Below are 23,891 nucleotides of genomic sequence, written 5' to 3' on the forward strand. Positions count from 1 at the left end.
GCTATCTAGGTTACATTTTATTTAAAATATTACATCAGTGGACAACCGTGCACCAGAGCAAAGACGAGGATCCAGCAACATCTCATTTCTTCATCCACTCCTCCCTTTCTTCCCTCTCACGGATCACCTCGTTCACATACGGCGTCAGGTAAAGGACATCCTATGATGGGGAAAATAAGATGGAAATGGTCTCTAAGATCCTTTAACTAATGCGATGGACACAGATCACTGATAATTTTCCAACAGGTTTACTCGTACCTACAAATAAAAGAAACTGCAACTGCAACATAATGTGTCTGCATGTGCATTAAATGTGTGGATGTAAAAGTACCTCATCATATTTCGTCCACTCTGTCTTAGGGAGGATCTGCATCTTCATGGAGAGATCCAAAGCCCTCTTGATCCTGAACATCCTGTCATAGTACATGTTCTCTGGAATCCTCCGCAGAGCCTCTTTTACGTCTGCGTTCTCCTCGATGGTGTCATCGCGCATCAAACCTGAGACGGAAAGAAGCATCTGGATATAAGTAGAGTCAAAGGCACCCAATATACTACAATTTCTGTCCTATGTTCATGTATTCAATAGGCATGATTACATTTTGCGATTACAAAAGTAGTCTATGTCTCAAGCTTACCAAGCTGGTTGAAGCCACACAGGTTGTAGTACCATTTACTGAAGCCAACCAGGAGCTTCCTTGATGCAGCTGTAAGTAAAGTCACAAAGAAATGATCACACACACGCTAACAGAGCACAAACAAGCTAAACGAACCTGATCACATCATAGGCAGTCACTCAGCAGGGGAGAGAGCTAGTACGATATCTGATTTACTTAACTGGGGGGTGAGTCACCTTGGACTGTGGGACAATTTGTAGTTTTTACTATTAACTAATAAATACCAAATTAATCAAAGGAAGTAATCGCTAGTTTCAGCACTAGCACAGTTCATTTAGAGTAATAAACCGAATAAATTCATAAGGCTATTTAATGCAAGCTGTGAATCTTTATTTTGAAAAATGTTTTAACCGACATACAGTATATTCACGTGTCTCTGTCCGAAACATCGTCTAGTTATATGAGGAGGAAATGGGTACATTTTTTAAAAACAATCACAAAATCTTATTTCTAACTTCACGTATTTGTTATTGTAGCCTGATTAGCCCTTCTGAAGCTAACTGACTAGCCTAACGTTAGCATCCAGTTAGCACAGGGCAACAGAGGACATTCACGAGTCAAACGCATCGAGACGCGGTATCACATAAAAAGCCACCATAACACAGCGCTACACGACATGGTGTAACATATAACACGTGTTGTCATCGGCCTAAGAGGTTTAATGTGTCGATTTAAACCAGGAACTGTGAGAAAAGACCAGAGCGAAATTACCTGGTGCCCTCGCCGCCATGATGGAGTTACTGGAATCTGGCGCGTTGCATTCTGGGTAAGGCGGAAGGGTCACAGTATATTGCGCAATGCTGCGTTGTGTTTAATAATAATGCGCTAATAATATAATAATTTGTTTTTATGTATTTCGTTTCATCATTAGCTGACCTTTCACCTCCCTAGATATAATAATTCTTCTTCTTCTGTCATTGTCGTCAATATTTACCCACTTATAACTGATAACTCAGTTATCACTAAATTGTAAATTTTAAGCTCAGTGAACGTATTTTCAATTGCCGTTTAGGTTTTCACAAAGGTAAATTATCATGATTTCATAGTTACCTAGTTTCCTTGTTTTCTGTATATTAAAGTGTGTGTATGTGTGACTGAGTTATTACTGGTTCAATAAATATTCAAACGTGTACGGACGTCTATGTGGTTTGGCTGAAATGTTATGATGGCAAACCTGAAAGGTAACAACACGACAACATTTCCTTAACAACGTCTACATTTATTAAACATCACAAATAATAGACGTGATTTTTAACTCAACTGATGCTCTACACTGAGTGTACACACAATCATCCTACAAGTTTGATCTATATTCAGTGATTTCCAGAGTCCTTTTGATTGTTGAAGAAGAATCCCAGAAGAATCAAAGTGTCTTCTGGAATAAATAAAAATCTTCTAATGTGGCCGAAGCTAACTCGGTGCAAAAGGCATCATCAGGCAAGGACACCAGCCGGTCCAGAGAGATGTAGTTGGGCTCCGCTGGGTCATACAGAGCTTTTCCAAGGTACTCCAGGAACTGGTGCCGCTCTTTGAGACGCAAATACTTGGAATTGAGGACCTATGGGAGGACAAATGGTGAAGTTGTAATTCATAACATATTACAAATTTGATGTTAAGGTCCATTAAACTAAGAAGAGCAACACAAATGACCTGTGGGAACTTGGCGATCAGGTGGTGGGGCACCTTCATGACGTTGTGGAGGAAGTCAAACGTTTGGGTGAGCTTCTTCTTATTGGCAGTCAGCACTTTAGGGACAGCAACAACTATATGCTGGATCTCGTTTTCTTTAAATCCAAGCTCAATTTTACACACCTGAGTAGAAGACGAACACAGAAATGAAGAAAACGATTTAAAGAGAAACTCAGGGAAACAAAGGGCAGCTTATGACGTCTTTAGTTAATTTGATACCTTCAGATTTTCTTTAATCGGCTCCAAACTGCCACAAAGTAATCGAGGCAAACGAGCTACAACATTCCGGGTCTGAAAACAAAACAAAAACAACAAAATTGAAATAAATTATAATTCCTTGTGAGCGTACAGAAAGACATTATGCATTTATGCAATGAGACAAACTTTCTCAGTGAGACCACCCTCATCACTTACATTGGAGGCACTGAGGCTGAGCTGCTGCTGGTAGAAAGACAGTCTGTTGTCCAGCCTCTTCACGCTGAAGTTGAGCAGATAAGGAGCTCTGGACACCATCGATGCCACAGATTCAGCACTGAACTTCTTTGACCTGAGATAAACCACTCTTTATAAACACAGGAGAGAATAGAGAGTATGTTTGGTTAATAAATTGGATTTATCGACGCTTAGGTGAGCTCAGTACCATGACAGGTGCAGGGAACTGTCAGAGAGATGAATGCAGCTGCCTGTTGGTGCCCTCGTGTTGGTGTCATTTGTTTTCTGAAGTGGAGGGCTTGACCTCGTACTGCTGGTGTCAAACAGAACACTTCATCTGCTCATTCCCCAAAAAATGAAATCTATGGCTCATGTGAACGCTCTCTGTTGTTACCTGGCCTGTAGGTTTTCCAGACTCTCAGTGAGAATGAAGGGGTTGTGTGATACGATGTAACCAAGACGAGAATCCTCCACTCCGATCTCTTTGAGGAACAGCAGCCGTGGGGCCACATCAGTCTGGAAGTCCAGCTTCAGCAGCATGGATCCCACATTCGGCCTTTGCTCGAGTTTCCACAGATTCACACCTGCAGTCAAACAGAGAGAGAAGCCCACCGATTACAAACGTCTAAAAAGTGAATAACGCTGCTTACAATAACAATACAGTGGAGTGTAGAATGCAATTACCGAGCTGCACCAGCTTGCTTAGTGTCTCAGACTTGTCAACATAAGCTCTCAGAGAAAAGGAGGCAGGAGGCACGGCAGAGGACACAGATACACCGACAGCCTCTTCATCACTGAACTCCTCTAAGGCTAAGAGCTCATCAGCAGCATCCAGATCTGATGAATGGCATAAACAAGAACAGACACGAGGACACATTCAAATCAGATTGTAGATCATAACACCAAACGACAACGCTTATATGATCAACAACAGAAAACTAATACCTACCTAAAGTTATCTGACTCTCAGCATCACGGATTTGCGTCACAGGGCTCTCATACGTCACAACTTCACTTCTTAACAACTCTTTATCTTTGTTTCCCGTAGCTTCAGGTGTCAGATGTTTGGCTGTTAAGTCACTGTAATAGCAAATCTGTTGTTTCCACCTCTGTCTTGTGCGAGCTGTGGTGTTGTTCTCAGGGATAAGAGAGGATTCATATGGGAGCTTGACTGAGGCTTTGATGGCTGCAGTGCAAAGCTGGACATGTGTGACGGACTGCCAGGTGATCCTGAAGCGAAGAAGACTTGTGCATCTTTGACACAGGTGTGCGCAGGATGAAACCATGGTGATTCTGTTCAACACATGAAGAATAAGTGTAAGAAGGACATGCACAGGAATAAGGTTTTGATTTTGATTATCTGATTCTTTAATGTATGTCTTGCCATGGTCAATCATCAAATACATACTGGATGTGTAAACTGGATAATATTAGACCATATTGTTCTATGTTAGGGTAATGAAATAATCTTTGAGTAGAATTTTCTAAGTGATAAACACAGGGAAATTGTAGAAAGGAAAGAAAATGAGAAATCACTGACCTACAAATAGCACACGCTACGTAAAAGGGTTTGCATGCAACCACGTCCAAGACAAAACCTTCGCGTTATTTGAAAAGGTTTGGTTTTACTCACAACGCGTAAACCAAAAAAATATCACATCATTCTTCAAGCTTCTCTGTAAGCCATTGGCGTCTTTCACAATGTCAACTATTCTGCCTTTCTCACGTGCTCATTCTCGGAAGAAGACAGCGGAAGTGTCACTGCCTGGGACGTACCACTACAATGTATTTTTGGGGGGTGGCGCTCAGATACGTAAATCTATATCGCGTGGTTATGGGTTAACAATGCATCTAATTTAGTGTAAATAAAACGTCAAAATACGTTAATAGATTACGTTTTCCATCAAATATCTTTTGCCCCGGGTTGAAGCTGAAATCTTCATTTTCAGACACACCCCCACCCCACATACACACGCACGCAGTTTCGCTTTGACTCACTGTCAGAGTCGTTGGCGCTTTTGAATCATTATGATCGCGTTATCTCTTGGAGTTTAGCTATAACTTTAAAATCAGCTCCATGGGAAAAAATCAGAAAGTTGCCCGGTGCGACATGTCGCCTGGCCGAACGGTGCGGAAGGACGAGGCGAGCCACAAATTACATTTCCGGAGGATAAACGAGCAACAAGTGGAGGATATCTGTATTGATATCTTCTATAAGTCACACACTATCACACTTATGTCTGTCACTCTGCTCAGTTTGATGTATTTCGCGTTCACGAGGTAAACAATCATAAAACTTTCTAAATGTTTACGATCGGATGTTTCCATTTGTTAACATGTACATGTATTGTTACAGGGACGATGAGAACTTGGACAACAACCTCAGAGTGGGTCTGTTTGTGGTGATCTCATTCTTCCTGATCGTCAGTGTCCTTGCCTTCCCCAATGGTAAGCACTGTCACTGTCACTCCTAGTTTTAAAAAGAAAGGCCACCATTTTCTCCTCCAAACTGAAACTGATTGTTCACATTGATTTGTTGAAATCATAAGTTCATTCATAATAGTTATATTACTCTCTACTGCTCTGCAAACACAATTTTAGGGGCAGAAATTTAGACTATAGGACTGCTTTTGGCCTTTGCCCCCTCTGGTTATTTCCTATTCGAATATTTTAACATCCATTTCTCTGTTGCTACAAACACATTTATGATACTTTCTCCTTCAGGACCGTTTACGAGGCCACACCCTGCAATATGGCGAATTGTGTTTGGTGAGTGAGTTTACCCACAGCTTTCATCATTGCTGCTTCAAATTGTAATCAAAGTAGTATCTTCTGATCTGCATCCTGCTTCCATTTGTCTTTTCTGGCTTGGGTAGGTCTCAGTGTTCTCTACTTCCTGTTTCTGGTCTTCATCATTTTCCTCAACTGGAACCAAATGAAGACCTTCATGTACTGGGTTGATCCAAATCTGCGATATGCTATGCGGGAGGCTGATATTATGGTAATGATTCATTTGAAATATGAATTTTCTGACCATCAGAAATCTTAATGTGTGTTTTTAGAGCTCATCTTTCTCCCTCCTGCAGGAATATGCTGTGAACTGTACGGTGATAACATGGGAGCGTATCCTGAGCCACTGCGACGTTTTTGCATTTGGTCACTTTGCAGGCTGGGCCATGAAGGCTCTTCTCATCCGCAGCTACGGCCTCTGCTGGACCATCAGCATCACCTGGGAACTCACTGAGGTAGTGTGTGTGTAACGATGGGGTCCAGCTTCATAATTGTCCTGTGAATTGTGCACAATTGAGTCTTGCTGTAGGATTCTGCGGTGTCATGTCTTTAAGTAGATGACAGGACTTAGCCTCATACCACATTTATCACATTTTGCATTCATTTTCACTTCAATTCTGGTTTGAGGAAGCTTTTGATTGAACTTCATCTTTCCACTGCATTTCCCAGCTGTTCTTCATGCATCTCCTGCCTAACTTTGCGGAGTGCTGGTGGGATCAGGTCATACTGGACATACTTCTGTGTAACGGAGGAGGCATCTGGCTGGGTATGACCATGTGCAAGTTTTTAGAGATGAGGACATACTGCTGGGCCAGCATCAAGTAAGTCTTCATTCTTCCACCTCTCCACTGCTACCCTGTGTGTCTCTGGATACTCACCAGCACACACACTGTTTCCTTTTTAGAGAGATTCACACCACCACAGGGAAGTTAAAGAGAGCTGTGCTCCAGTTCACCCCATCCAGCTGGACTTATGTGCGCTGGTTTGACCCAAAGTCGTCCTTCCAGAGGCTAGCAGGCATCTACCTTTTCATGATCCTGTGGCAGGTAGGCGTTGACCTTTGACCCCAAAATGCTTGTATGATGATCGCCGAAGTAGTAACTCAATTATCTTCTCAATATGTGTGTCTTTGGTATAAACACTATAGCAATATATTATTTTCAGTCTCAGTTCATCCATTTTCACTTCTTTCATTTTAATTGCGTCATCAATTACGTAATCCTGCTGCCCTGATTTCCTCCACAGCTCACGGAGTTGAACACATTCTTCCTGAAGCACATCTTCATTTTCCAGGCCTCTCACCCGCTCAGCTGGTGTCGAATCCTCCTCCTTGGAGCCATCACGGCCCCCACAGTGCGGTATGTGTTCAGCTTCAACATGCCCTGTTTCTGCTTTAGATGGGACGTATGAGATTTAAATGGATTCCTTCGCTTTGATCCTTTTCTTGCTCTTTATGAGAATACATTTAAAATAAGTTGCTCATTTCCTTCTACCCTTCTTAGGCAATACTATGCATACCTGACAGACACTCAGTGCAAGCGCGTTGGTACACAGTGTTGGGTGTTTGGGTGAGTCTCCTGCATCTTCACTTCTTTGTTTCTTGTTAATCAGCTTATCGACCTCATATCTAGTTCATAGTTGCTGAAGCCTCTGTCTGCTCCAGTTTCTTTGGCAGCATTCCTGAAGGAAATATTGTGGTGTGTGTTTGTAGCATGCGTTGCTTATCGTTGTTGATCTTAATGCTTTCTCTCAGAGCCATCTCTTTCCTGGAGGCTCTGGTTTGTATGAAGTACGGACACGACTTGTTTTCAAAGACACAAATCTGCTATGTTCTCCTGTGGCTCCTCTGTCTGGTAAGAGAAAACAATGTGTGTGTGTGTGCATGCAATCACAATAAGTATGTTTCTCCTCATACATGATCACTGGTGCTTAACGTAGCTTGTGTAGATTTGTGGCAGAAACCTTTATGCAAATGTGTGTATTCTGCCATCTCTATAGTCTGACGGTATTCTTTTCACGTTTAATTGTAAAAACTGAAACTACTGTGCTGCACATTGAACCACTTGTTGCATCATCTTGCATTTTCAGGCTCTCATCACACTTCTCTGTTTATATGGAATGGTATGGTATGAGCAGAATAAAATGAAGGTGAGATTTTAATAATTCGGTTCCTTTTTCAATTATTTTGATTTGAATGTTGAATCAAAAGTATCTGCTGATATGTTTAACTTTGTGCATATGTTTAGCGTTTGTCAGGAATGCCATCGCAGAGTGAAGACAGTGATGACAGCACTGTGGATGACTCGTGTGGGTTCCCTCCAGATGCCTTTAGAGGTCAGTCCCCCTAAACAGGCATGATGGCAAGTGTTCCCAAAATAGCAACCTAAATTTTGAAAATATTTCTGTTTATTTTCTTGATAGATGTGCGGGATTCCAACAGTTATTTACTACTTCCTAAAAGAAGGAGAGCGTCTGCGAAGAATAAATATGTGAATGGCCAGGAAGGAAAGAGACGATAAGCAACAACCATAAGCATCACAACAGTGATAAAGTGAGATCTGTTAAAGTTTGTTTCAGTTTATGTTTACGTTACAATGTATTGACATTTTTTTAACCGTGTGGTGTGCATTATGTTTGAAGATTGATTTTTGTATTGTGCATGTGATATTTTAGAGTTGTGGGACTCTGGGAAGAGTAGCAACCGTTCTACCATATCCAGTTCCAAAGTTATTGCCAAAGTTTTATTGTAGGAGTTACAACGCCACCATCAGGTTGATCTGTGTTTCATTGTTTGCTTATGTAGTAAATTTTTATCACGTGTGGTTCCAATAGACTGATTCATTCATGAAACAGAGCACATTTTAGAGAATGAGCCACACCCAAATAGTTACCCACTGACACATCGAACAGAAACAGAGCAATATGGGCGACTGAACACTGAAGTCCTCTTTCTGGCCTTGGATTCATGTAAACCCAAATGTTAAAGGCTCATTTTCTCTTCCCCTCTTCCACCTGGGAGACATGTCCAAAGGTTATACTGCACATACCTCCAGCTTTTTCACTTTAGCAGCACTGAAAGTTGTATGGATGTTTTGCACTTTGGGATGGGTATGTTTGTTCATACAGGAGTATCCCACCTTTGTCAACCTGGTCTTAGCACACACACACTTTACACAGAGTATGATGTGTAGCGTTTGCTCTTGGACTTGCACCAACCTTCTTTGAGGCATTGTGCATGAGACTGGTACATTGCGGCAGTTTAACAGTGTCACTAGAACAATTTAAGATTACAATGATCTCTGCGTGTTACATTTTGAAATTATGATTGTTAACATTAATATGTTTACTTTTGATTGAAATTATGACCAAAGGTGACTACATTGTACAGTTAATAACTGGTACTTTACTTCTCTTCAGTGAGAGCAGCATCTGTTGTTAAGTTTCTCAAATGTGTTTGATTGCAACAACCAAATGTTACTGCACCACTTGTCGCCTTGACATGGTGGTCAACCCTCTTATTCTTTGTTGGTGTACAACTTGTGTGTGTGTATTTTGTGGAAGATGTTGGCAGTGTATGTTGGGTTTGCAAAAAAGGACGCAAGACTGTGACTTTAATTATTGTTGACAATCACAATTGCACTTTTTAAAAGTGAATAAATGTGAAGGTAGTATAACTCGAAGCTGTTATTGTGTTGGCTTCAGCATGATTCTGCCCTAATGAGTTTCATATTCTGAAATGTGTCAAATTGCACTGTAAACTTTGAATGCCTTTAACCTCTAATACAAAACCTAGTATTATCGATTTTGTATGTTAAATAAAATCATTTTTCATTGGATCCTGTCTTGAGCATGTTTTTGCCTTGGTCATCAGTGTATGAAAGGGTGGATGTGTAGTAATAGTGGGAGACATGAATGAAATCCTCTAAATCAGTGGTTCCCCGGCGGGGCGCGGCGCAGGACCGGAAGAGGAGCAATATGAATAAGTACCGCCTCAGGGAAAAACGTCTGATCTATTAGAAAAAGTTTGGGAACCACTGCCCTAAATGACAGCATGAATGTTGGCAGTGACATAATCATGAGCTTACAATCTAGGCTGACCTGTAAGGGGTGAGGCCGGAGCATTTGACACATTGACATCACGATTAATGTCACAGCTGACATGTTGACGTCACAAATGATGAAACAGTTGACGCGTTGATAATGATGACACATTAATGAATGGAACAACCCCAGAATGTCATCCCGCATGTCATAGATGTTAATGACATCATTACTTAAGGGGCAGAAAGGGCATGTGGGAAGAAGGAGGGTCAGGGGACACTGGGGTTAGGGGTGATGGGTGGGCCGGGGTGGAGGAGGCAAAATATCACACCCTCCTCCTCCTATTCCCTCTTTTTTTTTAATTAGTGAGCTATGACATGTGATGTTAATTGTGTAATAGTAGATGTCTGGTCAAACCCTCATCTATTTCATTGTGTCAGAGCCAAAGATGAAATAGATGATTTGGCAAGACAAGGTTGATATTACTCGTAAATGCATAATTTAGTTATAGTTTTGACGTCAACGTCGAAACTTTGTTAGTTTGGTGACGTTAATGTTGTATCTTTAACGGTATGCCGCTACATAGTGCTTTGTTATGCTCCACGACTACATTACCCATACTCCCTTTCGCGAGTGGCCGCTGTAGCGGATGACAGCTATCCGGCGCCGAAACGCCGATAGACAGACGAAAGAGCCATGGCGGCCACGGGTGGAGGGAAAATTAGAAGCAGAAGATATCACATCGCCTCTAAACCTTACGCCAAGAATAAACAGGTAAATGAAATTGCATTTTTAGCGTCTAAAGCATACGTCGATGACATTACGATATATGCAGTGTCACTCAGTCTGAGCTCCTGTTATTGTTTGCTTGGAGACGTTTTGTGGCCTGCTTTGAGTTAACGCTCGTGGCCTCCACGCGCTGCTAGCATGCTTAGGAAATGCTAACGATTTAGCAAGTTGCTGCTAGTTTAGACAAACAATACGGTCTTGACATGTCAAAAACGCGGTCCTATGGGGTGGTTAGAGTAGGCAATACAATTTAACATGTGTGTAATATAAACATGGCTCCCATACACACCGTTACATTGTTAGCGAGCTAGTTGCTAACTAACGGAACGGGAAAGCAAGGAAGTAGGATTTTGAGTTGTAGCTGAAGTAGCTAGCTCTGGCTAGCAAGCTAACATTAGCGAGCAGCGCATTGTTGTCTCCGGTTTCTAAGTTTGGGGGCATCGCACAAAGCGCTGCTGTAGGTACGAGACCGTTTAACGTTAGATTCGTACTGTCCAATGCTACACGTTGGCGTATTTTATGGAGACAGACCTCCGTTATGAAGCTGTCTTTTCGAGAACCGTTCGTTGCTCTGTGAATGTTTGGCTACGTAACGTTAGCTAAATCTGAGCCAGCTGGATTGCGTAGGAAGCCCTGGCTGGTTGGAGACCCACATGGTTGCCCGGGCGGCTTCACTTTACCGCCTGGACAGCCCGGCACGTTAGCTTTGAAATTATGTGTTTTATGGATGAATGTGTCCAGTTTTGGCTCCTCAGCGGTTTTAATTTCTTTCTTACCGTATCGGTTTAAACACAGATTTTTTATTAGAGAAACTGTTTGACCGGATTATGCCTTCTATCCTGATATGTATCATCAGTTTTAAGTATTTGCTGAGCATTAACTCCATTCAATGCAATTAACGTTAAATTGGGGCTTGTCCCAATAGCCAACATAATTCAAACCTAATTCTAGTAGGCGCAACAATGTCCGTAATGCTCGGGACTGTTTTAGACAAAGTCAACAAATGCAATAATTGACAAATGTAATCTCTGCAGTGTTTTAATTGTATATGTTCAGACGTCAGCTTCTTCCTTCGTTTCCTCCACTTCTAATAATTAGTCCTGTGCATTGATCACTGTGATGTTATTAATATGATCCAATATTTAAAATTTCAATGGTTATGTTTTTTTTTTTAAATTAGATAAAAACAGAATAATTCATCATGGATCCACCATCGCTCATACAGTCATGGTGCTCATCCAAGGAAAATCATAATAATATTGTATTTAAATCCTACAAATGTCTTGTCAATATCATTTCTCAAGGTTAACTACAAAGTTTAATTGAGTTAATAGAGTAATAATTTTTTTATCAGTTACTGAATTAGTGCTGGAGATTCCATGTTAACAATGGAACATTGTCAGAATTCATGTGTGTTAAACTACATTCATATCTCACTGTTGATTATAAGGTAAACCATTAGATAATGTCTCTATAAGCCCACAGCCATTTAAAATACTTAGTAAAGCCTTGAAGTGTTTGTGCACGCTGACATTATTGGTGTTTGCTAGACTCCACTACATAACAGAGGTTAGACGGTTGAACTTTTTGCACATTAACTAATGAACCGGACCCGTCATTGATGGGCCGCTTCGCACTGGTGTGGCGCTTCTTTTTCTTAGTGTCTAGGAAATAATTAACACTGTAGTTGAAAGAACATATGGATGGCCAGGGTTTACAAAGAGAAAGAGGTGGAAGTATTTGACTGTTTGCATCTCCAGCCAGTAAGTAAATCAGCAGGTCTGGTTGTCTTTTTGATTTATTCTTCTAATTGGCGTCGGTCTTCACTATCATTCGCAAAGTGCATTTGCACACATATGAAAGTTTGATCGCTCGACTTTAGACCGAGCCAACTTGCCTCCATAACCAATTTTGTATATTGTATACAATCTGTCTTCCTGTTAGAGTGTCAGTATTTACATTAAAGGGAAGATCTGTCCAGGCATGTGCATGTTAAATGAAAGCAACCATATGTTTTAGTTGGGCTGATGGATCCTGGGGCATAAATTACTTTTTGTGTAAACCAACACAAACCCACACTCCAGTGGTTATAGACTCTTAACTGGTTAAATCATGTGTGTATTTGCAAGCCCAGACCCTTTGATGTGAAGGCTGACCCACTGGTGTATTTCATTGATAAGCAGAAAGCTTGAGACACATACAGTATTGCTCTTATCAGGTGCTGAAAGCCGACACAGGTTTGACACTGCATAGATTAAGTGATGCTGTATTTCAAAAGAGACATTCCAAACGTTTGAGTCATATTGTATTGTTGTATTTAAAACCACTAAAAGACAAATGTACAGAGTGTCAGATTGAAGACATGCTCATTGTTTGGAGTTCAGCCAGCGTAAGATCTGAGTTCATTTCAGTTCAGCGTCAATTGCTCACTATTTCATAAAAGCCTGACCCAGTTTCTGTCACATTGAGCTTGATACGTTATACTGGGGGAGGAATGTCTTCTCATTGTAAATATGGCCGGTCCACTGATCATAATTTAATGTTGTTTGGGACGAAGTAGCAAATTATGATAGTGAAACTTCTTTTTTATCTCAGTGACTTTATCCCCCTCCTGTTTTTCTCAGCAGCAGTCAGGCCTGATCAGTAGAGTGACAGACACAGTGAAGAGCATAGTTCCATCCTGGCTGCAGAAATATTTCAAGAATGAAGATGATCCTCAAGGAGAAGAGGTTGTGCAAGGTACAGAACAGAACAGCCAACCGCCACCTCCGAATGGCAGTGAGGAGGGACTGCCTCCCATCAATGGACGGGACTCTCCAGAGCCCAGCACCAGTAACACAGGTGAGGGATCCCTTCTGTTCTCGATTATTCTCTCATGCTGCAGTGAAAACATTAAACTTTATTTTAGTAGTTGAACCAGCTCTGCCCTGTTTTCTCTTTTTTGAACAATGGACCATGAAACAATGGACTATTTTCAAGACAGTAGCTCATACTCACAAAACTGTTTAACTGTTTGAAATGTGCATGCCATGTCCTCATGTGCCAGCATGCCCACCTTTGGTTTCTCCTTCATGCTCAGAGCCCTCTGCCAGCAGAGCATCCCTGAACTTCCAGGACTATGTTTTGTCTCGACCCCCACTGAATCGCTCCCACCTCCACTTTCCCCCACTGGATGTGTCCTCCCCAGTCCTGGGTGCCTCCAGCAGCCTCTTCTCTCAGCCCTCCACCTCCTCAGCCCCTGGGCCCTTTGCCACAGGGTTCTCTTTGGTAAAAGAGATCAAGGACAACCTTTCACAGCATGAAGATGATAATATCTCCACCACAAGCGGCTTTTCCTCCAGAGCCTCTGACAAAGGTACAAAGTATGTTAGTAAAAGGGGGTCTGTCTTCTGTCTTCGGTCTGTCTGACCCAACATTTTAGGTTGTTGAGTAATTACGTGCGGATTGGTCCAGACTCAGATTACATTTGTGTTCCCTGATAGCAATCTGACACATGCAATGTTTTCTCTGCAGATGTTCCCGCGTCCAAAACGGCATCGATTCCTCAGTTGTGGTCCCCAGAAATGGACAGAACCATTTCTGGGCCCCAGCCTGCCCACTCAAGTCTGAAAAGGCCCGCTTTCAACCTGTCTGTGTTTGGAACATCCTCCAATGTGAGTATTCCATTGTCAGCCACATGCAAAGTCTGTCAGCAGGCTCAATTATATCAACATTAGTAAATAGTGTTTCATAGATCTGTTAAACTGAAACTACCATTAACTAGTCCAACAATATCCAGTACCTTTATTGATTAAGTATGAAGTAGTCCAGGGTAATTAATCTTAACATCCCCTTTAGCTGTGATGTATAACCGTTTGACTCTTTCTTCTCCAGTCGTCATTGAACAGCTCATTGCTGAACTCCAGGCAGCTCGGTGATTCACCGTTCTACCCTGGGAAGACGGCCTATGGTGGGGCAGCTGCAGTCCGGAGTTCTCGCACCCGTCCTGGTGTCCCCTACCAGGTTAGCCACAGTCCAGAACCTCATACTCACTAACCAACAGCAAAATGTTCCATCACCCAGCATCACCCCAACAGTGTGCAACCGTGATGTCAGAATGCATGGTTGATATTGACTTGTACTTTTGTAGTTAGGATACTGATTGCACAGGATCAATGTCCAAATATATCAGTATTATTGATTGTGAGACTAAATGAGAGGATGTGATATGTAGGCCCCAGTGAGACGACAGATCAAGGCCAAGCCTGCTGGTGCGCAGCCCTGTGGACTGACCAGCGCCACAGCTAGACGCGTCCTGCAGTCCTTGGAGCGTATGTCTAGCCCTCTGGCTGTGAGTACACGTATACACACACACACGTACAGCAAGCAGACAGTCATCTTCTTGAATTGTTGTCGTTGCCAATGTCAGCTTTGGTTGTTATGTCTGTTGATGTTTGCAGCATTATATTTTTATTTTTTATTCTGCAGGATGCCAAGAGGATCCCAGCTGCAGCCTCATCCCCACTGTCAGCAGTATGTCTGTTTTGATATTTATTAGAAGCATATTCTCTTTGTTGTGCAGCGTCACATGGTACAATACTACACAGGGTTTGATCACACTCATAGAACCTATCATCACATACATTTAACTCTGTCACTGTTGACACGCCAAACACACTCTTTCTAAAGTTTGTGTAAGTTAGTTAATCCTAAAATTGATTAAACACTTTTCCACTTAAGTGACTTAATGATTTTTAATTGTTACTATGGTTGTCTGACATGGGCTTTCTTCTTACAGTCACTGGATGGCAATCTAGAACTTTCACATTTCCAGTTGAAAAAGAAACGGGTAAGTTTAGATTTGTGAATTCCTGTTGAAATGTTGCATGGTTAGGTCAACAATAACACAGTATGAAGCGTTCCACACTGCAAGTGTGACTGACGGCTTAGGTGACTGAAATGTTTCCTAAACAAACCGGCTCTGCCACAAGAAGCTTACAAACCCGGTGAGGTGAGAGGAAGCATTGTGTTGGCAGCGATCAATGTAAATCGTGTAGTAAAAGGAAACATGTTTTCTTTGCATTCGCATCGGAATGCAGCAGAGCGCAGCATTTTCACGTTAACCCCCTCACACACACACAGTTTTGTCTTTGTACCTTGTTGTGTTTCCATTGCCCTTTATGTTGCATGTCTGCCAATCACATAGTGGGTGCTGCTTTCAAAATAAGCTTCTGTTAGACTGTCACTTACTCACTTGAGAGTACATTTTAAAATGTAATGTTTCGATTGGCAGAACAGCAGGCAAACATGTCCATGTTGAATGAATTTGCACAGGCACACCTCATGTGAAGCCTTCGTACGTCCAACAAATGTTAAATTAAGTATTTATTTTCCTCTTAGGAAACGGGAAGAAGTTGTTTAGGTCTTGCAAAAATCTTCATTTTAATTTTAACTGGACTGATAGTGATCATACTCCACACAAAAACATTCACATCTGTGCTGCATGGGTGTAGCTTCAGTGAAGGCTTTAATGATATTAACACTGACAACATTGTGCAGACCCTGCAGCAGTTGTTCTGGTTTGTCTGCCTGTCATTTCCTGTACTACTGGGCTCCTTTATACTGGTTAACAACCTTCTCCTCTGGCGAGACCCAGCTGTTCACCCTGTCTGCATGCGCCTTTTGTTCAGAAGTTCATATGCAAGGACAATGCTTGAGAGCAAAAGTTGGAAGTGTGTATGAGTTGATGTGTCTCTGTTAGCTCTGGACTAGACTAGTCCTCCACCTTAACTGCCAGGCATTTGCAGCTACACCAGCTAGTTTGTATTTTAAAGTGGCAGGTTCAAGATAAGTGTCTGCCAACTAACTGGGCCTCTTTCCAAACTTATAGCAAAACGAGTGCTGTGTGTAGGTAAAATTAGTTTTGGGGTGAATTCTAAACAAGAGTGATGTTTTATTTGACTTAAGGCACCACCAGAACTTATTACTCTGATACTGCAAGGGTGTGTTCGAACCCAACATGAATGTTTACTTTAGTTATTCTTTGATATAGTTTTAGCTGAAGGTGTCTCTTTTTTTCCCTTCAGCTGGACTCCACCCTCCCACCTGTGCAGAGGCTTGTGATCCCTACAGCAGCGTCGGTGTCTGGAAATCGATCCGTGTCCTTCAGGCCTTCTCTGACCCCCGGAGGACTAAGCAGGGCTCTGGACAAAACTCCAAGACACACGGTCAGAAACTGCATTATTATTAGTTAATTGTCATCACCCCACAGAGCTTCTGTTTCAAATTCAGTCAAAAGTTTTTGTCATATTTTACGTTTTATATTAAGTTTTATGTTTTGTTTTGTTTTCTTAGCCCACAAGACAATCACCACAGCTACCTGAACCAACCGCTGCAACCCCATGTCAATCTCAAAGGTACTGGTACATCATTAATATTACAGAGTCCCTCATATAGTGAGTTTATAGTGTAGTATTTAGTGATTATAGCGGTAGGAAACTTATTATGCCTTAACGTGCCCAGTATCCTGACATTTGGACTCAGAGTTGTCCACTCATCAAATGGTGTGTTAGAAGTAGACCAAAGCAGCTGCTTGGTGCTGTATCCACATTTCCAACTGCAGTGGAACTGGCGGTGCAACAGATGTTTCTGTTGGCAGCCACAAGGTTGTCTTTTGAATTCACCAGGTGTCTGGAAGAAGCAGTTGTATTGTTTGTGACGTATCCAATGAAGTGTAGTGCTATGCTCTAAGTCAGATCTCTAGATATCTGATTTTAGACTACAATTACAATTCAAGTCTAAATGACAGCATCCACCTCTGTGGATAGTTGACATCTATTTAACTTATGCCGTGTTGCTTTTCCAGCACATTTGGTTCCGGTGGCTCAGTTTATCCTCTTTCAAGCACGCCTGCCGCCAGCAGCTCCAGCTCTGGAGGGTTTAAGATGAAGAGAGAGAGGACCAGTACACGGCCGTCCTCTAAACGCCCTAAGGAGGATGAGGTGAGTGCCCTTCAGCCACAAACCATGACAATGATTTGCTCTTCCCAATTAAGAGCACTGTGCTTCGGAACTGAGCTCAAGGTGGTTTTTACATTTGTGCTCTGGCTATAGGTGGCTGAGGTACTGGACCTGCCAGCTGTCACACTTCCCATCAGCACCTCCAGTTTGCCCACCTTCAGCTTCTCCCCGCTGCCACCCCGCCCCACCTCTGTTACTGTCAATTCAGCCCCCAACACCTTGCCCGTTACTCCAGCTAAGGAAACCGTTTCAGCAAAGGTCTGTTGCATAGCTTGACACTCGCATTTAATGGTTCTGAGGCTTTTGTGTGTACTGGGCTGATTTATGTATTTTCTAACCGCGCCATCTCTATACAGGAGCCTACCACTGCCTCAACACCTCCATCAGAACCTTTTACTTTTGCCTCCCCCATTGTTAAAGCAACTGCTGCTAGTCCACCTGCCTTTTCCCCCTCGGTAAGTGAACAGATCTATAAAGAAAAAGAGATTAGATTCATTCAATAGATTGTGTGTACACTGGTGACATTGGGAATAATATTGTTTTCCCCTCATTGTAGGCTGGATTTACTTTTAGTGCACCTGTAGCAAAGCTGGGTCCCTCTATGTCAAATGGAAAGCTGATCACACCCACAGGTGCATCAGGTAAGAGAGTTTTGTCATTTTTCGCTTGCTTTTGATTTCTTACCTTTAGTGGGAGAATTGTAACAATTCTCTCCCCCCCCTTTTTTTTGTTACAGTGAAGCTCATGAGCAATAGCATAAATGTCTTTGATGGACCTTTTAAACCAGCCAAGGTCCAACAGGGCAGTGTGCTAGATCTTCTCAAAACACCTGGTAAGAATCTGTTACATCTGCACTCTTTACTCGTTCATACGTTTTTCATGATTGAATCTGGAAGTTTAATTTATAAACTCTTACAAATTCCGTTCAGGCTTTTGCTCTCCTATAGCTCGCAGCTCCCCCAGCCCTGACACCGCTCCCCAGCAGACCACCACACAATCCACTGCCACCTTCTCCACCTCTACAATGTCCTCCCTCCCCTCAGAAGGGTTTGGCAACTTGTTCAAACCCCCAGCAGGCTCGTGGGAATGTGACACCTGCTTGGTGCAGAACAAGTCATCAGACTCAAAGTGTGTTGCCTGCTCTACCCCCAAACCCAATTCTTCCTCAACTGAACCATCAGACAATAAACCCACTACAGCCACCTCGGCTGTGCTGGAGAGCAACAGCACTTTCACCACCACTACTACAACCACCACAGGCTTTGGCACAATGTTCGCCAAACCTGCAGGAACCTGGGACTGTGATACGTGTCTTGTTCAGAACAAACCTGAGGTGGTTAAATGTATGGCGTGCGAGACGGCCAAGCCTGGGACGGGGCTCAAGCCGTCACTGACTCTTCCTTCTGCCTTCACACCTGCAAAGACTGTATCTACTCCCACCCTCCCAGTTTCCACAGGGTTCATTGGTTTTGGAGACAAGTTTAAGAAACCTGAGGGAGCGTGGGAATGTGATACATGTATGTTACAGAACAAGGCCGAGGATACAAAATGTGCAGCCTGCACAAGCCCCAAACCAGGTAAGGAGAGAACAATTCACGGTTCTATACAATAAGGAACATGTTTTAACAAGCTGGGTTAATATATTATTTAAACTGTGTATGTTGAAATACAAAGGATTGTTTATTGAACCCTGTGAAGTGAACTTTCTTTCCCTTGTCCCCACAACAGGAGCATCCTTAGCAGTCAGCAGTGCCCCAGATCTGGGCTTAGGAGACAAGTTCAAGAAGCCAGAGAGCAGCTGGGATTGTGAGGTTTGCCTTTTACAGAATAAGGCCGCTGATCTGCAGTGCATCGCCTGTCAAGCAGCCAAGCCCGGAGCTAAAGTGGAGCCCAAAGGTTAAAAAAACTGCCTGATATTGAAGCAAAGATTTTGCAACATTGCACATTTTCCCAGCGTTGTTAGCAGTAAAAATTGTCTGAACATACAACTGCATTATATGGAATTGTAAAAAATATCAACAAATGACATCAAGGCAGCAGCTTTGTAGACTGTATATCTTAAATATAGATAGTCCCTACACAATTATTTTCTAATTATTCTAATAACTTTTTTTATTTTTCAGGTTTGGCTTCATCCTTTGGGAACTCTGGCTCTTCTGCCTCTGCTTCAGGAGGTTTTAAGTTTGGCTTGTCAGACAGTAGTTCCTCAGGATCTGGGGGGTTCAAGTTTGGGGTTTCTGATTCAGAGGCCTCTTCAGCATCATCATCATCTGGTGGATTCAAATTTGGAGGCTCGTTTGGAAGCTCCACGTCAGAAGCCACTACTAAAGACACTACCACCTCATCAGGGTTCAAATTTGGAAGCTCAACAGAGGGCTTTAAATTAGGGTCTGCCTCGACTCTGGCAACAGACAGTAATGAGACGAAGTCAGAACAACCCGCTCCAGCTTCTGGGTTTCAGTTTGGAACCATTCGTGGGACATTTGGAGCAGGAACCTCTAGCACAGAGAATAACGCCTCTTTAGGTGGATTCAAATTTGGACTACCAAAAACTGATGAGAAAACATCAGAGACTAGCATCTCCTCTTCCTCTGTTACCTTCACTCCCCCTGCCCCTTCTCAAGAAACGAATGACGGTGCTGCATTGTCAAATAACACCACATCTTCAAACTCCACCACAACTACCACTGCTGGGTCTGTGTTCTCAAGGCTGGGTGAGCGAAGCTCCACCACCACCACAACACCAGGGAGCTCTACGTTTGGGTCCCTGTCAGCGGAGAAGGAGCCTGCTGCTCCTGTATTTAGCTTTGGGAAACCAGAGGAGAAGAAGGAAGCAGCTGCCCCCTCTTCTCAGTCGAACTTCCTCTTCAGTGCTGCTAATAGAGAGGATGAGCCTGCACCGGCTCCTTTAGGAACCTTTTCCTTCAGCAAGCCCAATGCTCCCAAAGAGGAACCTGCTGCACCCACGTTCTCCTTTGGCAAGCCAGCAGACATGAGCAATCCCTCCCCTGCAGATGACCCAAAGCCCTCCTTCACCTTTGGTCAAAGTGCTACAGGTGAGAGAACCCAGGGACTGCTGGCTGTTGATGCACATTTTCCACTGCACTGTAATGCACTTGTACCCTGTTAACTGCCTTTTTCTTCTTACAGATTCTGCTGCTGCTGCCCCAAAACCAGCTTTTCCTTTTATGGCTGGTAATGCTGCTACTGCCACCACCACCACCACCTCCTCATCTTCCTCCTCCACACCACCCCCCAGTCTGTTTGGCGGCTCCACCCAGGCTCCCGCTCCAGCCGTGGCTCCCAGCTCTTTCCTCTTTGGCCAGGCTGCTGGGGCCTCAAGCGACGCCTTCCTCTTTGGCCAAAGCCAGGAGAGTCAGCCACCCGCCCCGGCTGCCTCCCTGAACTCTGCCCCACCCGCCACTCTGAACTCTACCCCTGCCCCTCCCCAGTCCCAGCCCTTCATCTTCGGTGCTCCTACCAGTGTAGTGCCTGCTGCTGCTGCTGCTGCCGCTCCTCCCTCTTTTGGCTTTGGAACTGCAGCGACTCCCTCTGCTGTATCTTCTGCAGGTCTGTGCAGGTCCTTTGGTCACAAACTCAAATTACTTTTAAGCTTTTCGTGTGTTAGAGGGTGCTTTAATGCATAAGTATGTAAATGTTTTCCACATTTTAATTATTCCTCCAGCTCCCTCTCCAGCACCCACCCCGTTTGCGTTCGGCTCAGCGCCCTCTGGTGGATTCGGGGCCAGCCAGACTCCCTCCTTTGGCTCAGGCTTTGGGTCTCCCTTCTCAGCTACACCTTCTCAGGCTCCTGCCTTCGGGGCCAAACCCAACGCCACCCCCTTTGGTCAGCAGACCAACTCCACCACTGGGTTTGGAGCTTCTGCTAACGCTGCACCAGGTGAGTGACAGTTGTGTATGTTGTAAGAGAATTCACCTCTTTGTTTTCACCAAACTAATCGTGCCTCATTTTCGCCAGGCGGAGGCTTTCAGTTTGGAGGAGCCAGTGGCTTCGGAACACCAAGCAACAGCACTGGTGTGTTCACCTTTGGAGCAGGGGCAGTAGCATCTCCCGCCCCTTCTGCCGGCTCCTCCTTCACACCACAGCCAGCTGCACCTGGAGGTGGATTCAACTTCTCACAGACTCCCTCATTCAACATTGGGTATGTTGCATTTTGTCAGCACATACGGTACAGTGTGCTGTGAGTTTCATCTGTGCACCCCAACATCTTCATCCAGAGTCATAAAGATTTGTACAATACTAAATCTTGGCAGCACAGTGATAATCGGTGAACAGAGAATATATTTGTAATTTCCAGCTCTTTATGATTTGTGTTGTCATTTGCACTTCCAGGTCAGCTAAATCCGCTGTCCCCTCCCCTGCTGGACAGCAAATGATTCCTGGGCGCAAGATCAAGACAGCTGTGCGGCGCAGAAAGTAGAACCCCCCCCCCCTCCCCGAAGACTAAACTTAACTAAAAAGTAGACTTGACTTTGACTTGACTGTATCCCCACTAAAGGCTGAACAGTCCTAGAGGGTCTCCAAATGTATAAACACTGAAATTGATTAGCATGTAAAGAAGGGCAAAGGCTGGACATTGTCCTTGGGCGGAACGGCCAGACAGACAGACAGACAGACAGACAGACATACATACATGCAGGCGGGCGGGCAGGTTTTAACTGAGGGCTGGACTGATGTTTTCAGAGGCCTTTCACACGTAGACCGGAACAATTAATGCCAGGCCATCCCACAGCACATGAAGATTATAATGACTGAACAGTGATACCGACTTAAAAAACAATCACACAAGGCTCAACCTTAAAAAAAAAAAAAGTCATCTATATTTTCAACACCTGCAAACGTCTGCTAGTCTTTAGGCATGACTTTTTGTAATAAAAAATTACAAAGGCAAAAACTGCAAAATCTAAAGAGTTGTGAGTGAACGCGAAATCATATAAACTGGTGTGAGTGACGGGGGCTCTGATCTGCAGAGGTAGAAGGAGCTATGGAGGGAGGGAGGGGGTCTCCAGTGGCAAAACCTCCAGGTCTGTTTAGGCTGTAAGTGACGTGAGTAACAGTGCTGAAGGTGCAGATGGAGATGTAGCCATGTGTTAGTGCCGTGTGTGCTGTATGTACAGGGATGAGCGTGTATTCTTTGAGTGCAGCGTGCTTGTTTTCCCCTCCCTCCCTCCCCCGTGTACAGACTTGAGGTATGTTTGTTTTCTTTGTACATGCTGAGGTTGGTTTTTTTTGCGCGTCGTGTATGTATGCAGCCTGAATGATAGAGTATCGCCCGGGCAGCGAGGGGCCGCCACAGGGTCGAGGCAAATGAATGTTTAAAGCAGAGTGGGGGGGCGGGGGGAGAAAGGAGGGTGGGGTTTGGGAGAGGGGGAATCGTATCCATGCACTGTGGAGGATGGACCGGGCTGGAGGCTGGTGCCCTCGTTCGACTCCTTAGGACTTTGTAAATGCTTTGTTCCAAACTCTGTTCCTTGTTAAATTCTTAAACCTCTGGTTCGCTCCACTTCTCTGCTTTTTGTGCCCTATTTTCTCTCTCTCCCTCTCTCTCTGTGTACCTCTCACTCTCCCTTTACCTCTCTCTTACCACTCGTCTTTATCTCTCTTAATTGGCCTTTGAATATTATTATAAAATCTGTAAATAGTGTTTTTTTTTTTTTTTTAATCTGTGAAGTTGAATTTTTGTGTTACAAACTCCGCATTCAGCATTTTTGTCTTTAGAATTTATGTAAATTCCTATATTCAAAGTTGCCCGAATCCATTTAAAAGGAGCTTAAATGCAAATTGGAGAGCCTTTGATGACTAAAGGTATATTGGCTTTTCTGATCCACTTTTGTTTGGACCAAAACCAGTATTGTACAAAGTATTAAGTATATATTTTTCTATTGCGTGTTTAAATGGACAAGGGTGACTTTGGATGATGAGGAAAGTCGGTTTAATTTTAAAGCCATGATTATTACTGGTTGAGTGATAAAATAAAACCATGGGTAATTACCATCAATAAAACTATAAAATGTGTCTCCTTAATGTTTTTCTTCATACTGAGCCTTCATATACTTGTGATTTTAAATATGGAAGAAAGTTGAAATGCATTTGTTTTTCTTTCCTCTTTTGGTTTTATCTTTCATATTTTCACTTAGAGGCATGATTGATGATATGATGCCAATGATTGACAGTAGGAAGTTCTAAATTCTATTAAAAAAATTGAGAAACGTCTAAAGATTTCACCCTATCTATGATCATTTAAACACTCCCTCTATCCTACAGTGACATCTAGTGCTCAACCATTATTACGGCATCAAGTAATGAAATTGTCTGAACTCTCGGCAAAATGTAAGATTAAAACAAAACAAATTACTGGTTTGGATCTGTGCTTTCTGTCTCTTTCAAATGTCAAACAAATCCACTTTAGCACGACCGGACTGCAATCAAGGTGGAGGAATATCTAAAGGTTGACCT

The 23,891-nt window shown here is 43.2% G+C and overlaps 4 protein-coding genes across 8 annotated transcripts; 2 read left to right on the forward strand and 2 right to left on the reverse strand.

Moving 5' to 3' along the window:
• Positions 1–4: 4 nt before the first annotated feature.
• On the reverse strand, positions 5–1,426 carry uqcrb (ubiquinol-cytochrome c reductase binding protein). The gene is made up of 4 exons (XM_076139344.1): positions 1,386–1,426; positions 636–704; positions 332–498; positions 5–160 (listed from the first exon to the last, which is right to left on the reverse strand). Exons 1-4 carry the CDS (start codon positions 1,402–1,404, stop codon positions 83–85), a joined length of 333 nt encoding a protein of 110 aa, XP_075995459.1. The 5' UTR covers positions 1,405–1,426; the 3' UTR covers positions 5–82.
• A 453-nt stretch (positions 1,427–1,879) lies between these two features.
• On the reverse strand, positions 1,880–4,532 carry mterf3 (mitochondrial transcription termination factor 3). 2 transcript variants are annotated; one of them, XM_076139042.1, is made up of 8 exons: positions 4,429–4,532; positions 3,745–4,088; positions 3,480–3,632; positions 3,190–3,379; positions 2,778–2,925; positions 2,583–2,654; positions 2,325–2,486; positions 1,880–2,232 (listed from the first exon to the last, which is right to left on the reverse strand). In XM_076139042.1, exons 2-8 carry the CDS (start codon positions 4,079–4,081, stop codon positions 2,038–2,040), a joined length of 1,257 nt encoding a protein of 418 aa, XP_075995157.1. In that variant the 5' UTR covers positions 4,082–4,088; positions 4,429–4,532; the 3' UTR covers positions 1,880–2,037. The 2 variants fall into 2 exon arrangements, with proteins under 2 accessions (XP_075995157.1, XP_075995156.1); XM_076139041.1 differs by having other exon boundaries at positions 4,336–4,532.
• A 256-nt stretch (positions 4,533–4,788) lies between these two features.
• On the forward strand, positions 4,789–9,163 carry ptdss1b (phosphatidylserine synthase 1b). Its single transcript, XM_076139559.1, has 13 exons — positions 4,789–5,075; positions 5,152–5,243; positions 5,520–5,564; positions 5,672–5,796; positions 5,882–6,040; positions 6,255–6,406; positions 6,490–6,631; positions 6,831–6,943; positions 7,088–7,153; positions 7,339–7,438; positions 7,674–7,733; positions 7,832–7,919; positions 8,007–9,163. Exons 1-13 carry the CDS (start codon positions 4,873–4,875, stop codon positions 8,102–8,104), a joined length of 1,443 nt encoding a protein of 480 aa, XP_075995674.1. The 5' UTR covers positions 4,789–4,872; the 3' UTR covers positions 8,105–9,163.
• A 1,126-nt stretch (positions 9,164–10,289) lies between these two features.
• nup153 (nucleoporin 153) lies at positions 10,290–23,450 on the forward strand. Of its 4 annotated transcripts, none has more exons than XM_076139299.1 (22): positions 10,290–10,400; positions 13,040–13,256; positions 13,495–13,770; positions 13,929–14,068; positions 14,289–14,417; positions 14,629–14,745; positions 14,883–14,927; positions 15,193–15,243; positions 16,481–16,621; positions 16,749–16,810; positions 17,260–17,395; positions 17,507–17,671; positions 17,770–17,868; positions 17,970–18,054; positions 18,150–18,245; positions 18,343–18,990; positions 19,142–19,309; positions 19,537–20,469; positions 20,564–20,983; positions 21,099–21,314; positions 21,393–21,576; positions 21,768–23,450. In XM_076139299.1, exons 1-22 carry the CDS (start codon positions 10,323–10,325, stop codon positions 21,853–21,855), a joined length of 4,494 nt encoding a protein of 1,497 aa, XP_075995414.1. In that variant the 5' UTR covers positions 10,290–10,322; the 3' UTR covers positions 21,856–23,450. The 4 variants fall into 4 exon arrangements, with proteins under 4 accessions (XP_075995414.1, XP_075995415.1, XP_075995416.1 ...); XM_076139300.1 differs by having other exon boundaries at positions 10,293–10,400; positions 13,462–13,770; XM_076139301.1 differs by having other exon boundaries at positions 10,293–10,400; positions 13,043–13,256; positions 13,462–13,770.
• The last annotated feature ends 441 nt before the right edge of the window (positions 23,451–23,891 follow it).

Source organism: Genypterus blacodes, unplaced genomic scaffold, assembly GCF_046128005.1.
Source record: "Genypterus blacodes isolate CSIRO-AG114 ecotype Tasmania unplaced genomic scaffold, CSIRO-AGI_Gbla_v1 ptg000438l_1, whole genome shotgun sequence".
NCBI classification, from domain to species: Eukaryota; Metazoa; Chordata; class Actinopteri; order Ophidiiformes; family Ophidiidae; genus Genypterus; species Genypterus blacodes.